At 42.2% G+C, this 15,068-nt stretch overlaps 2 protein-coding genes across 6 annotated transcripts in view; both read left to right on the top strand.

Moving 5' to 3' along the window:
* On the top strand, nucleotides 1–6,579 carry LOC109507993 (glycerol-3-phosphate dehydrogenase [NAD(+)], cytoplasmic). Its single transcript, XM_019857779.1, has 8 exons — nucleotides 1–130; nucleotides 1,477–1,654; nucleotides 2,440–2,580; nucleotides 2,645–2,783; nucleotides 3,239–3,351; nucleotides 3,600–3,836; nucleotides 3,911–4,017; nucleotides 6,082–6,579. Exons 1-8 carry the CDS (start codon nucleotides 6–8, stop codon nucleotides 6,176–6,178), a joined length of 1,137 nt encoding a protein of 378 aa, XP_019713338.1. The 5' UTR covers nucleotides 1–5; the 3' UTR covers nucleotides 6,179–6,579.
* Nucleotides 6,580–8,706: 2,127 nt separating this feature from the next.
* cers5 (ceramide synthase 5) overlaps nucleotides 8,707–15,068 on the top strand; it is a 28,075-nt gene continuing 21,713 nt past the window's right edge. For 2 of the 5 annotated variants that reach the window (XM_019857757.1, XM_019857751.1), the window contains exon 1: nucleotides 9,048–9,333. In XM_019857757.1, coding sequence (XP_019713316.1) covers nucleotides 9,161–9,333 — 173 coding nt within the window. In that variant the 5' untranslated portion in view covers nucleotides 9,048–9,160. Of the gene's footprint in view, nucleotides 9,348–15,068 lie in introns of all 5 variants that reach the window. The other 3 variants (XM_019857766.1, XM_019857742.1, XM_019857733.1) reach the window with 3 other exon arrangements.

Here is a 15,068-nt window from a genome sequence, read left to right as displayed (position 1 = left end):
TGAGTATGGGGGTGGGGGGGGGGGGGGGCATGCCCGCTATAAATACCGGCGTCGCGCTTCAGTTATTTCTTGTGGAAGTTCCAACGATGGCAGCTCCAAAGAAAGTGTGCGTGGTGGGCTCCGGAAACTGGTAACTTAGTCAACAATTTCTATCATGAAGTTTGCTTCTGTGCTATTGGAGGTTTTGTGGAAAGCTAAAGTTGTGAAAATCATAAGGATTTCCCCGCTCCCACCTCCCACCCCCCACGTAATAGTTAATGCATGCTCGTTTGGTTTACATGAGTAGGGATGTTTTGTGTCTGGCTAATTAGAAATAAAAAGAAATCAACCTTGTCTGATGGGGTATTTTTGTGATGTAAAGCTTCTTTGGGCCTTTTGACATTTGAAGTGCAGTGGTGTGCTCGCAGCCGCATGTCTTAAGTTACAAAGGCATTTTTTTGACAAGCAGCATGTTGTAATGCCCTTTTGTCACCTGGCAAGCTTGGTGATGTGGGTGGGGTGGGAGGAGGCTTTAAAAAACAAAGTCGTGAATTTAGAAATATAGTACTGTACTTTTAAATATAGTACTTTACTTAATCATGCTCATAGAGCAGGTTTTCTTCAAATGAGTTGAACATACTACTAGAGCTATGGAGTTAAAAAATACCTATGCATATAGATTTTTGGTATTTCTTATTTGTAGCTAGATTTACTCATAAACACTCATAGACTCTCCATACTTTAGAATGGCACGTTGGGATTTTTAATGGGGGGAAAAAAAAAATCATGTGAAATGCTCTTAGCCAAAAAACACCTGGTGAGAGAAGCAAGGTCTTGGCAGACCAACAAGACCAGCATATTTTGAGATGTTTTGTCTATGCTTCGATTTGAGTTTTTGCAGCGCAACACACGCGCAGGGCTCTCAAATTGGTGCATGTGAGGTTTTTTTTTTTTCACTGATAGGATAAGTGTGACAAAGCTCAGGTCTTCAATAACACTGGAAATATGTCTGCACCTTTCTTGTGTAAACATACATGCCACCACCATAATAACAAAGGCCCCACCCAAAACACGGAGCGACCTTTCCACTCACGTTTTGACATGCCGACACTGGATGACTTTGTAATGCAGTGCTGTATAGTATTTAAAGGAGATCTATGATTTTCACACATTAAAATTAAAAATTGAAACTCTTAGTAAAAGACTTAACGTTCACTTTGTTTCAAATCATTCACTTTTTTGGAGGTCATTCTGTCTCCTGCATTACCAGAGTTGAACTTGCATTACCATGACGACGGTGGGCAGAACTAGGGCGTTGCGACAATGCAAGCAGGTACTTTAGTGTCACCAATATACTGACTTTCTTTATGTTTAGCAACTTTCCCTACACCCTCCCCCCCAAAAAATCAACACGCAAAGTAGCAACGTGTCCAGTGACTTTTTGTGGTGTTGTTGCAGAATTCAGGAGATTGTGAGATCAGAATTGTGTGTCTGCAGGGGCTCGGCCATAGCCAAGATCGTGGGCGCCAACGCGGCCGCCAACGCCAAGTTTGACAGCGTGGTCAACATGTGGGTGTTTGAGGAAATGGTGGACGGACGCAAGCTCACTGAAATAATCAACACAGAGCACGAGAATGTCAAGTACTTGCGCGGACACAAGCTTCCCCCCAATGTGGTAAACATACCTTCACAAACACGCCTTCATAAACAAAAGAGGAAATCATTATTGTCACTGAAAACTTGCCTTCTTTCAGATGTTTTGCTCTCTCCGAATGGCCAAAGATGGTGCCAAAGCCATGGCTGATAAGAAAGTAGTAATTGATGTCAAGGAACTACATTGAAGTGATAGATGTTCAATGAGAGACAAGCTTTGCATGGAAGGGAGGAGCTGAGTTAAGCCTCGGTTATTATGTCAAATTACGAAGAATCAAATCATCTGCAATTTTTTTAAGGTGTATTGTTCCAAGATGGATTCAAAATTATATTCAAGTGTTTTGGCATTGTATATGTAAAAAGGTGTCTCCCAGACGAAGCTCAGCTGAGACTAAGAATTGGAAGAGTCAACGATTTCGACAATCATCCGCAATGGCAACAACATCATGGCAGAGTTCGAGGCCAACAGATTGAAAGATGATCGTAAACGACTTCAGGGTGCAGCACATCCTGAACTGGAGAAGGCAATTTTCATTTGCTGACTGAATGTTTTCTTCATACTATATAGACATATTTGTAATTGTTCATGTTTTTACATCTAGAAATGTTCACACTGTATTATAGATAGTAGCCGGTGGCCATTTTATTAAAAATGATTTGAACAAACTACCGTTATAATGTACAGATTCGTCATAACCCTCGAGGTAAATTGTAAGGAGGTTCGCACGCACACACACACACGTACACAGGCACCAGTATATGATGGTAGAACCACAGGATGGGTTCACATGTTGTCATTGTGGGCAGGTGGCCATTCCGGACCTATTGGACTCGGTAAAGGGAGCCGACATCCTGATGTTTGTGGTCCCGCACCAGTTCATCATCCGTGTATGTGACACTATCAAGGACCACATCAAGAAGGACGCTCACGGTGTGTCGCTCATTAAGGTACCCTCACCTGTTTGCAACCCGTCTTCTACAATGATGTCTTGCTGACTGTGCATGCATCTAGGGTGTGGATGCTGGTCCGGAGGGTCTTAAACTGATCTCCGAGGTAATCCGAGGGAAGCTGGGCATCAGCATGTCAGTCCTGATGGGAGCAAACATCGCCAGTGAGGTGGCGGAGGACAAGTTTTGTGAGACAACCATAGGTACGGCATCAAATTTTGACTCCTGATTCCAGTGTTGCGAAGTACAAATTCTTTTTCACTGGACTTGAGTACGTTTTTCAGGTATTTGTACTGATACATTTATTTTTCCTCTTGTTTTGCTTTTTACTCCCTACATTTGAACAGTTTTTACGATCTACTCAATACTTTGTTGAAAATGACAACACAGTCTGAATTAGAATTCCTAGCTGGTAATTTTTTTTTTTTCAGATTTCTAACAAAACAATTTTTACCAGGGAAAAAAAAGTTCAGTGTTGAAAATTCAACATCTAAAATCCTGTTTAAAACCGAGATGCCACACACATATCTGCGTTAGAAATTCTTTTTACTCAATGATATTTCTTTCCATTTAGGTAAAGAATGCGAGTACTTTTGCTACCTCGACATAATTCCTCATATTTCAGGTTGAACTTAAGCGTTTTTTTGGGGGCACGTAGGGTGCAAGGACACAATACACGGGCCCATCTTGAAAGAGCTGATGCAGACTGACAACTTCCGTGTAACCGTGGTCCAGGAGTCCGACGTTGTGGAGATCTGCGGGGCGCTCAAGGTTTGTCCAAACAGTTACTGATCCTCTTGAGTTTGAAGTTTGAGAATTGAACTGATGTTGTGCAGCTAAATGATGATAACAAAAACAAACAGGCTTTTATGATCATGAAAATGCTAAAAGAATCACAACATATAATATGCCCCTCATGGGCCACACATTGCCCACCCTGGTGCAGCTCCTCTTTAAACCAAGACCATGAAGTGGATGAGCGTAGGCTGCGTTGACAGCATCAACTCACGTTTCTGCAGAACATTGTGGCGGTGGGAGCGGGCTTCTGTGACGGTCTGGGTTTCGGTGACAACACCAAAGCGGCCGTGATCCGTCTGGGCCTGATGGAGATGATCGCCTTCGCCAAGGTCTTCTGCTCCGACGGACCCGTCTCGGCCAGCACCTTCTTGGAAAGCTGTGGTGTTGCAGACCTCATCACCACCTGCTACGGCGGCCGCAACCGCAAGATCGGAGAAGAGTTTGCCAAAACCGGAAAAGTACGGATAGTAGTTTGTTTCCCCTTGCATTTAGATCTCTCGTTGGTCCAATTGTGAATAATCCTTGTGTTCAGACCATCGAGCAGTTGGAGAAGGAGCTGCTGAATGGTCAGAAGCTTCAAGGTCCGGCCACTGCAACTGAAGTCCACCAAATCTTGAAACAGAAAAACATGGTGGAGAAGTGAGTGCCTTTATCTTTCTGGCTTTTAAATTGAATCTTAGGCCAAGGATGCTATTCGGTGGTGTAGTGGTTCTGGAGTCGGATCTCTCAAATGCTCCATTCACCTATGACTGACAGATGATCAATCGATGGTGTCTTTCCTGCTAGTGCAGCTCTGATGCACTCCAACCTCGGCAGTGACTCTGAACATGATACGTGGAATCACAAGTGGTTTGGTGGATCTGTTTGTCCGTGTCAGAACTCTGATAAACAGGCCATACGTAAGACCAGGGTGTACCTAGCCTTTTGCACTGTCGTAGGTAGACTTCAGACCTTGCGGTGGAAAGATGGTGAGGATTCTTTCTGCATGCGCCAGCTTCCACCTATAGTACAGTACAACAAACATTCATTCGGTTCACTGAAAACTCAACGACTCCAGTGCTTTTTGAGGGCCTCGACAGGATTCATGGAATAAATAGTGAAGGGGCAGATCTGTCTCTTTGAGTTGTCCTGTGATTGACAGGCCAATTTTCCATAGTGTACCTAGCCTCTGACCTTATGTCAGCTGCAGCGCCCCAGATGGATGGCAAGGATTCTTTTTGCTTCTCCAGTGTCAGTCTTATAACTGACAGACCAAGGTGTACCCCGCCTCTGACCCTGTAGCACAGGGGTAGGGAACTCCAGTTCCTCGAGAGCCATATCCCGCCTGTTTAGATCCCTCCCTACTCCAACACACCTGATTCAAATCAGCAGCTCATCAGCAAGCTCTCTCGAGGCCTGAAACGATCACGAACAATTCCATCAGGTGTGTTTGGAGTAGGGAGGGATCCAAAACAGGCGGGATATGGCTCTCGAGGAACCGGAGTTCCCTCCCCCTGCTATAGCAACCGGGATTAACTTCATCCCCTGTGGTGGATGGACGGCAAGGTTTCTGTCACCGTCCTCGAGCCTCCACCCTAACAAACTCCACCCCGTGCGGTATTCTTGCCTCGTTGCTCTGTTTTTACTGTTGGGCCTATTTGCTGTCAAAGACATGGTCTTTCTTCTGAAGAGTACACATGGGACACTAATATCAGATTCTAATTTGGTGGAAATAGCATAATCAACAAGCACAATCACAGGTGTTGTCGTTGTGGTGGGTTCAGCGGGCAACCCGTGGATACTTTGGGTTTTGACTTGGTGTCGTGAAGGCTTGTCACTGGCATAGTGCCATAGACACATGTAGGTATAGGAAAGGCTTTTGATATATTACCTTGTTATATTATCACTACCTCAACCCTGTGAGTACATTTGAATCTGAAACTGCTTTTTGGTCTTTAAAAAAAACTGTGATTAGGAAGGAATGTGTTACAACTAACTAAAGTAAGTACAGAAACTAAGTGCAAAGTGGCTAAATATATGAGCAAATGTGAGTGGGCAAAACGTTGGACTTTCATCACTCAAGTAAGGACTGACTTGTTTGAAATTTAGCGGGGAGTCCACGTGACTTGCTTGATTTTTGCCACCGTAACTTGGGACTTGCTTGACAACTTCAAAGTGAAGACTTGAGACTTCTATTTGACTGGCACATATATTTCACAAAACGTCCAAGATATTGGGCTTTCGGGTGAAGTTTCAACGATGAACCTAAAAGGCAACCTTTCCTGGTTAGCTCAGTTTGACCTTCTATCAACCTTTGAATGCACAAGTCCGATTGTTGAGTGTTTCAGTACTTTCTTAATAGTTCTTGTTTATTCCTTGACAGTTGCACCGTTTTTCAGTTTTTGTATTTGTGCAGTGCTCAATTACTGAGTTTGCGGCGAAAAATCAGCAACTCTAATGTTTCACGATGGTCCACTTGAGACACGGTTAGGTGCGTGTCTCTGTGTGTCCGTGGCGGGTCTGAGGTTCGTCTAACAAGTTCAGACAAAAGTCCAATGTGCCCAACTCTTTGTGAGTAGTTGATCATGTGACTTACTCCCTCTTCTGCCGTTTATACAAAAAAAGAGCGCAGACAAAGCTGTGTTTTACAGAACGTATAAAATGGGATGGTTATGGGACCAAGGGTGCTTCATTCTCATGGCTGTCACTGTTCACTTTGCGCAGGTTCCCTCTTTTCACTGCCGTCCACCACATCTGCTTTGACGGCCATCCGGTTGCAGAGTTCATCAGCTGTTTGCAGAACCACCCCGAGCACATGTGAAGGACGATCCGTCCTGCTGTCGGCTGGCCGGACGGTCCATTTAAGACTTTGATTGTGGAGGTGCCATCGTGCAGTATTTTGGGCAGAGTGCTAATGGCGAGCTAGGTGACCGTTTTGGAGTCTCTTGCCAAGCTCCCCTTCTTTCTGAGCGTCTATGTGCAACTGCTCTTATCACATTACGTAACTCTGTGGCCTTTCACTGAGTAGAAAAGGCGGCACGTCGTTGCATAAATCGTCGAAAGAATGATCACCAGCGCACAAAAGCAAAGCACAGTTGCACAAAACGGAAGGATAATACAAGGTGTTTCTGTACTTTTCTTTGGGATAACAAAGAGTGCCTTAGTCTGTTCTTTGTCCTTGATTTCATTAGTTATTGGGGAATAAACCACGTGAACTCTGGAGTCCCTTTTAATGTCCTTTAATTTGTGTCTTATCACTGAGTCTCCACTCGCTTGCAACCTTGATGTAACCGGAACTGGGATCACAGTCGAGGCTTTGCCACTCTATAAGTGGTTCACACTTACCATTTTATAGACAAGCTGCATGGTGATGGTAGTGTTTAGTGCATCTACCTCACATCTCTGAAGTTAAGGGCTTGAATCCTTTGTACAGTTTGGATGTTTTACACGCGTTTGCGTGACTTACACTTACGTTCCAAAAACGTGCACGTTAGGTTCATTGAAGACTTTAAATCACCAACGTGGTGCCCGCGATACCCCAAGGACCACGTGAGTAGCCCATGAGCCTGTTCTAAATATAGCTCACCAGTGATGGGAGATTATTTTCGGGGAATGTTGTTGAAGTATCTTTTGAAAGTGTAATCCCTGGCAAAGAGTCATAAAAATAATGTGTTGCATCTGCTATTTATCTGTTTCTGAATTATTGAGAAATCATTCAGATGATGGGTGTGTTCATGTAAATGAATATCTTTTTCATCACAAATAAATTTTATTTGCGCAAATTTGTGATTTCAGAAGTTAGTATGAAACAGATAGCCATTCACATTAATCAGTACCCAAGGACCATGTGCCTTGCTATTGGATGGCGACCAGTCACGGGTGTACCCCACCTATCGCCCAAAGTCAGCTATAACATGCATATTAGATTCTTTTTAGACTCTAACTTGTCCATTGATGTGAATGTAAGTGTGAATAGTTGTTTGTCTGCATGTTCTTGTAATTTGTCGATTACCAGTCCAGGGTGTAACTCTACTAACTCTACTCTCATCCAAATCCAGCTTGGTTGTACCTCAGACATTTTACGCTTGGTTGTTTCGAGGATTCTCAGTTGTTCATTGGTGTAAAAGTGAATGTGAAGACTTTGTCTTTGAGCTTTGCAAATGGCTGGTGACCAGTCTAGGGTGTATACCAATTTTCTTGTCTAAAGTGAGCTGGCATGTTCACACTTGCATTTTACAACCAGTGAAGGGTCTAAATTGGCCATGAACGTGTAAGTAAGTGTGAATGGCTGTTTGTCAGTTTCCTGCAATTGACTGGCGACCAGTCCGGGTTGTACCTGGCTTCTCTCACCAAAGATCAGTTGTGATAGATTCCACACATGCATATTGGGTATATTGAACACAACAACTGTCCATAGGTGTGAATATGAGTGTGGATGGCTGTTTGTCTATATGAGTCCCGTGATTGGCAAGCAACCAGCCCAGGGTATACCCCACTTCTCTTACTAAACATTCATTAGATTAGACTCCACACATGCATGTTAGCCTCATTAATGACTCTCAATTGTCCATAGGTGTGAAATTGAGCACAACTACTTTTCGTCTATGTACTCTGTCATTGATTGGTGATCAGTCCCGAGTGTTGCCTACACACCCGTGACATCAATGAGGACGAGCACAGAGCAAACGTCTGAATTTGAAGCATATGTGTGACTTTTAAAGGCTCCCCCGGAGGGAACGTGGTGACCTGGTAGTCTTCCTGAGAATTCCCAAGTCTGAAGGAGTGTTACATAACCTTGCACTTTAGTTTAGAAGTGTATTCGCTCACTTAAGAATCCTTTGCATAGCTTTTGAGTCAACTGCCCAGCAAGATTTCTAATTATAACTCCTGCATGCAGAGCGCTAAATGTCCATCTAAAATTACACGGCGCTCCAACTGCACCATCTTTCAGCCTATTACAGATTGTGTCGGGATAGTAATCCATCGTGAGGCTCGTGAACCCTCATTTTCATGTTTAAATTTAAGGTCAACATTGAGGGAATGCTTTTGGAACGTTGCATGTGTAAAATGCATGAGCAAGCTTTGACTTGTGTTTCGTTTTTTTCGATTTATTTTCAGCTGCAAGACAATTTGTGGCCACTTGGCTGTGATGTCGTGCCACAATCAGGAGAGCATCCTTCTCGACATCTAAAACCACGTTTGCAGTGAAAGCCTTTGTTCGACATAATTTGATGGGCGTCTTAATGTACAACAATGAGTCTTGACATTGTGTGGTGAGATAAGTAACAATAATAAATCCCAGGAGTAGGTTTTGAGGGAGTCGGAGTCAAATTGCTTCCTCAATTCCGTTTCTCATCTTTCGTGTAGCGACCTGTCAAGTTCACCCAGCACACCAAAAACGGGGCCTCATATATCGTCATAATAAATCATAACGTTTTAGCAGCGTCTCATTTGATGTCGGGATTATCTCTATTTGCGTCAGACTCACGATGTGATTCGAACCTTGGAGTAGTTTTAAGAGCAAATGTTGGGGTGTCTACAGTGACAGGGGAACAATTATTTGGCGAAATGCAGAATCTTAAATTCCACATCAACATAATGGACATTCGAGTTTTATTTTGGAAGAATTATCCGGAAAAAGGCCTGCCTCCGTCTGGGAGGGGAACTTGTCATCTTCAGACATTGTCGGAGGTGGCGCTGAGGAAGAACAAGGCACCTAAAACACGTTTCAAATATTATTTTCTCCCTTCAACAAGTTTACATTTCTCCTTTTCACCTTGGTGTACAAAGGCAGTGAAGGACAATGGCTGCCCTTTCAGCCTGGTTCTGGAACGAGAGGTTCTGGCTGCCGTACAACGTAACCTGGGCGGACCTCGCCGACCGGGCTCCCGGGGTGGTGTATCCCAAAGCTGGAGACTTAGTGACCGCCATCCCGCTGGCTGTGGGGATGTTCGCCGTCAGGATACTCTTCGAGAGGTTCGTACCGGACGGTAAATGACCCCTCAAATGGCGGTCTCGTCAGTTGGATAGGCGCTAGCGGTCTTACGGTGCTGTTGTCAGTTAGTCAAACCCCTAACTGCCACAAAACTACTATTGCTGTAATTCTTCACATGCAGTTTCTTTGCCCACGTTTTGACCGAGACAAATGTTTCTCAAATAACTATTTCATGACGTTGGACTCAATTTTAGCTACAAAACGACAAATGACTTCTAAATTTATCATCTCTTTTATGACATTAGTTTAGGACCACGCCCCCTTTAATGTGACTACTGTAACACCAAATATGAGGCGAAAACATCATCGACAGGTGTTTCGCGTTTTTTTGGGGTTGCGTGGGTGAATGTGTGAAAGAGAGGGAGATAGAAAAGTGAGATGATCACAATAGAAATGAAAGAGAGGGAGATAGAAAAGTGAGATGATCACAATAGAAATGGAAGGTGTGTGTGTTTGGGTAAAAGTGTTATAATAGAAAAGTGAGATGATCACAATAGAAATGGAAGGTGTGTGTGTTTCGGTAAAAGTGTTATAATGTGATAATGTGGTGTCCGAAATTAAACCTTTTGAAGTGTCCCGAAGTGGTGGACACTTAAAAGTGCTATGCTGTGCTGAACCCATCTGTTCATAATGTATACAATGTTTCAATTATTATTTAGCATCTTTATACTGCACAAATGCATTCATGACTAGGCCTGTATACCTTCACTATAATAAAGGCATTATAATTAATAATGCTTCAAAGAATAATTAAAAATTTTATTTAGCACCTGTATTCCAAGAGCCATGTTGTACTGAACACATCTGTTCATAATGTATATGATAAGTTTCATTGATTATTTAGCATCTTATTAATGGACAAATGCATTCATGACAAGGACTACCTTCAATATAATAAAGGCATTGCAATTAATAGTGCTTCAAAGAATAATTAAAATATTTATTTTGCAATTATATTCTAACAATGCACTCACAGGGCCGAATAATTTTATACTTTTCTGCTTCTTATTTTAAAATAAGTTTAAAATATGAATTTTGTCCCACTTCATGGTTATCTCCCACTTGGTGTTGATTCTTCATTTAAAAACAAATCAAATCTTATATCGATGTATGAAGCTTGAAATGTGGTAAAATGTAAAAAAAAAAAAAAAATGTTCAAGGGGCAGAATACTCTTGCAAGCCACTGAATGCATATGGTATGGACAGAAATGTGTCACGGAAATTTGTAGAAAGTCTGTTGTGATTGTGAGAAAAGATGATGTAGTTCATTGAAAAAAAACATCCAAAAAAACGGAAAAGGCTCGTAACATTTTTCTGTTAAAAGAAGTGTGTCTACTCTTTATTTTGCTATGTTGAGCCACAGAATGCAATATTCTGCTGGTGTTGAAAGATTAGTCAAACGATGATGATAAAAAGTATTTTTTTGTTTCCTGGAGGCACTTCTTTATGTGTTTGAAATGGCGATGCCAATATGTGATGAAATGGCATCCAACCAACAACATCGCCACCACAACGTTTGGCAGGCTTTCAGTTTTTAGACATGCCCTGGGGGCATGTTTTTTTTTTTTTTTTTTTAACTAAACCGGAAATGAAGTTTCTGGACTTTCCCTGATTCATTCATGTGACTTGTAGAATTGATGTGAACTGAATTATTATTATTATTTTTCTGGTCTGGCCTGGCCTGACCTTCTCATTTCACAATGAAGATAAGGCCTTAATATGATTTAGTATAGAGCACAGATTAGAAGGGAAATAGAGGAAGCGCTCTATTCAGGCAGATTGTGTTATGGGACGGCGTGTAGGCGGAACAACCTTTTGCGGCAGAGGCAGCATTTGATGTTTATGCTGTACTGGAGTCACTTGGTTGGGGTTGAATTGTCCTTGTTTTAGTTGGCTGAACTAATGTTTAATCTTGGACTGTTTTTAATGTCTTGCATACACAAATTTCACATTTATCAATTTTCTTGAGCAAGGGTGGGAAAACACATTTTATTTTTAAAATGGACACATGGGCCATTTGTAGATAAGGGGGGAAAAAAAAGTTAAAATATGTAAAATTTGTAAACTTGTTTTTCACGATAATACAGTAATGCTCATTTTGTTGTTGTTGGAGATGCACCCATCACAATTTTCTGTCCGATCACTAATCCCTCCGATCTTTAAAAACCCTGACTTGCCGATCCTGATTTTTTTTCACAACCAACAGCTTCCATGTTACAATCATGTTTTAACATAACATTAACAACAACAAAAAACATTGAACAATACCTCTGAAACAATACAAACAACCTGTTACCTGCACGTTAAGTCGTTCTCTCAAAAGAGAAAAGCCTATTAGACATTTTACAGCCAGAGGACAGTGGCTGACTTTTTCAAACCCCTGTGTAAGGAGATGATTATTATTACTTATTTTTGTTTTACTTTTAAAGGATCGGCTGATCCAGGATCCCCCAAAATTCAGAAATTTGGTGCCAATACCGATCCTGGCCAATCGATTAGTGCAAGGATATATGAGCTAACCAGTCGTCCACTGTGCCGCCCTTACTTAAAAGCTTTTCAAAAAAATATTGCTCGTCACAATGTTCATTGAACACGTCATTAAATAACTATAAATAAATAAAAATTGGCTTAAACTCACACAGCTATGCCAAATGGATAGTATTAATCCTGAAAGAACAAAGTCATATTGTTTTCAGCCAATAATATGAAATAAATCTACCGAGTGAGATTCCACTTTTCACGTGAAAGATGCCACACCGGGTGGTCTTTTGATGGCACAAAAATAATTTTTGAGAACGAGTGGAACAGGGAGTTACCGGTACTCATTTTCCACCGACACACGCGGACAGTCCTGCAATTAACAGAATAAGCCCTTCTACCTTACAATGAATAGAATGCTGCTTTTTGTCCAGAGTCTCAGCAACTTAATTTACAAGTGCGGCTCAGCTCTCATTTATATAGATATAACGGCCTCCAAGCCGTCGCTGGGAATCGCCAAGGGTTGACACACAGAGGAAGCGCAGATCCTCCCTCGTGTATGTCAGCCTGCCTCTGGCTTGTTAAAAATACTTGGGCACAACATTTGTTTTTAATGTCACCCGCGTGGCATGTCATCTCACCAACTCTAAATCACTCCTCGTCTCAGAAATGTTCATAGTATACGTGCACGTGCGTATCCGTCCTTGAGCACACCGGGGGCTACACATTGCTTGCCTCAGTATTCTTAATGTACAAATTCTGGACTAACATGCCACCAGGCATTGTTTTTCTTTGTGTTATCCTTGTTGTCCATTTTGAGTTTACTGCACAGAAGTAAATGATACATTTTTTGAGGACAATGCACATGAATCAAATGCATGCAAAATGAATGATGAAATAAATCCAAAAATGCATCCATGTTAGGGCAGTTACTCTCTCTTGGCTTCCTCTACCAGTCCTGCCCCCCTCACTCTTATATGCGGAACTTCTAATCACTCCCCTCTCTTCTAAGCAGAGAAAGAGGGATTAACTTTAAAAAGGAAAGAGGGGACTTATTTAGCGATCTCTGCAAGCAGTCAGTTACGGAGTGCCGTACTTAGAAATACCCTCAAAAATGAATAATGTCCACTTTTGAGTGGTAATTTCTTTTGGCATTTGCTTTTTCAAACTTCTTCTGCTAGACCGGGGGTCGGCAACACGCGGCTCCAGAGCCGCATGTGGCTCTTTAGTGACATCTAGAGGCTCCCTGGAGCTTTATAAAAATGTTTGTAAATGGAAAAAGATTTTGATAGTAGGCTAATATAGCTCAAATAGATATAGATACATGTTGCAGCTCCGAAAAAGGAGAGCTGTGGTGTTGTTTTTTTTTTTAAAACGTACATTTTATTTATGCTTTTAACAGTCTCGACAAACACAGACACATCTGCGTCCGACTTTGTGCCGTCTCTCTTCTCGTTCAAACTCAAGAGGTGTTCAAAGACAGCCTCCGAAAAATGATCACTTCACTGACACTAAGAAAAGTGAAAATAATGCACCGAAACAAAAAATCAAGCGAGGAAATCACAAAATAAATTCTATGGGGGCGTTTGTGAACACACAGCAAAGGAATAAATAACAAACAATTCTGAGACAATCCAGTCTCCTACATACATACAGCATGTGTTTCCTTCATTATAACTTTTATAGAAGGCTTTTATTTTTTTGCGGCTCCAGACATATTTGTTTTTTGTTTTTTTTTTTTTTTGTCCTATATGGCTCTTTCAACATTTTGGGTTGCCGACCCCTGTGCTAGACCAACATTTCTGGGGAATGACTTAATGAGATTCTCTCTCATGTTTCTAGAAAGGAGAACTCATATGCAGTGCTTAAATTTTAGTATAAAATGTGGATTAGTTGTGCGTTTATAATCAAGTGGAAATGTGTTTGTTTGTCTTCTGTATCGTTAACGAAGCAAAAAACAACAGAATTGTAATTCCCCCCCCCATACCTGATTATTTGATTCAAAATTTCTGTAAGATATCCAAATACTAAAATATTCAATAACTTCAGCACTAATACATACTGTATGCATGTATATCAGTGTTGTGGTCCTCGAGCTGGTCCTTGGCCTTGGCCTTGGAGCCAAGTCCTTGGTCCTTGGCCTTGGCCTCGGAGTCAAGTCCTTGGCCTTGGCCTTGGCCTTAGGTTGCTGGTCCTTGGACACAACGAGGGATTTAGAGCCTCTAATCACTCGTCCACAGGTATAAAGTGGGTCAGAGGACCGTAAAAATCATGAAGAAATCAAACATATTCCATCCAGGGAAACCCATATGATGGATTTATCTGGCGCTTTAAGAGGGGCGGGGCCGCCACTGACAGGTGACAGCGCAACGTATAAAGAGCGGCATCACAGTTAGTTTCAATCACGGTTCGTTCCGTTCGCGATCGGAAGTTTAAATAGCGTGTAAAGTCTTTCTGTAACAGTGGTGTCTTTTATTTAGTTATTTTTGCACAGTCGTCACGTTTGTGCGGTGGCACTAGAATGTTTGTTTGAACCAAGTAATTTGCGTGACAGCTGGAGTCTATTGGAGTGTTCACACGGCACACATTTGATCCGGCGCTGCACCGATGTATTTTGTTGTGATATAGTTTACACCGGAGCAAATTTTGTGGAGCGTTCACACGTACAACGCCGCTGAGCGTGGCAGCACCGGCGCAACGTCGGCGCAGCTCCACTTGCGTTCACACGGCAGTTTCTGCAGCAGAGCAAAACGACAGAAAACAAATGAGTTGTCGTGTTGGTTCTTTTTTAAACGTATACAAAACTCAAGCAACTACTGTACAGGCACGTCCTTCTCCTTCTCGGTCTCCGTGCCTTCTGCTCGAGAGTGACCGCCCCCCGATAACGCAAATCAACGATGACTTCAATGACACTCAGAAAAGCAAAAATGTAATGCGCCAAACAGAAAAATCAAGAGAGGAAATCACGAAATAAATTCTATGGGGCACGGGGGGGTTGTGAACACACAACAAAGGAACAAACTACACAAACAACACCGAGACAGTCCAGTCTCCTACAAAAGGAAAGATGACGTTTGGAGGCTATCCCCCCGTTCTAGTTGAGATGGTATAACCCAAGAGGTGCTTTGCTACTGTTACCAGCCTTGTCTTGTGTCGTTATTAAACAAACACATGACGGAAGTCCGACAGAGCACGAAAGCAACGCATTCTCGCCGTACGTAATCAACTCTTCTCATGC

The sequence above is a fragment of the Hippocampus comes genome, unplaced genomic scaffold, assembly GCF_001891065.2.
Source record: "Hippocampus comes isolate QL1 unplaced genomic scaffold, H_comes_QL1_v1.1 scaffold17, whole genome shotgun sequence".
NCBI lineage: Eukaryota > Metazoa > Chordata > Actinopteri > Syngnathiformes > Syngnathidae > Hippocampus > Hippocampus comes.
This window is presented reverse-complemented; position numbering and strand designations above follow the sequence as displayed.

Coding starts and splice junctions, on each gene's coding strand:
- LOC109507993 (XM_019857779.1), top strand. CDS start 6: ATGGGGGTGGGGGGGGGGGGGGGCATGCCCGCTATAAATACCGGCGTC. Junction 3,837..3,910: donor AGTTTGCCAAAACCGGAAAA/GTACGGATAGTA, acceptor CCTTGTGTTCAG/ACCATCGAGCAGTTGGAGAA. Junction 4,018..6,081: donor CAGAAAAACATGGTGGAGAA/GTGAGTGCCTTT, acceptor CACTTTGCGCAG/GTTCCCTCTTTTCACTGCCG.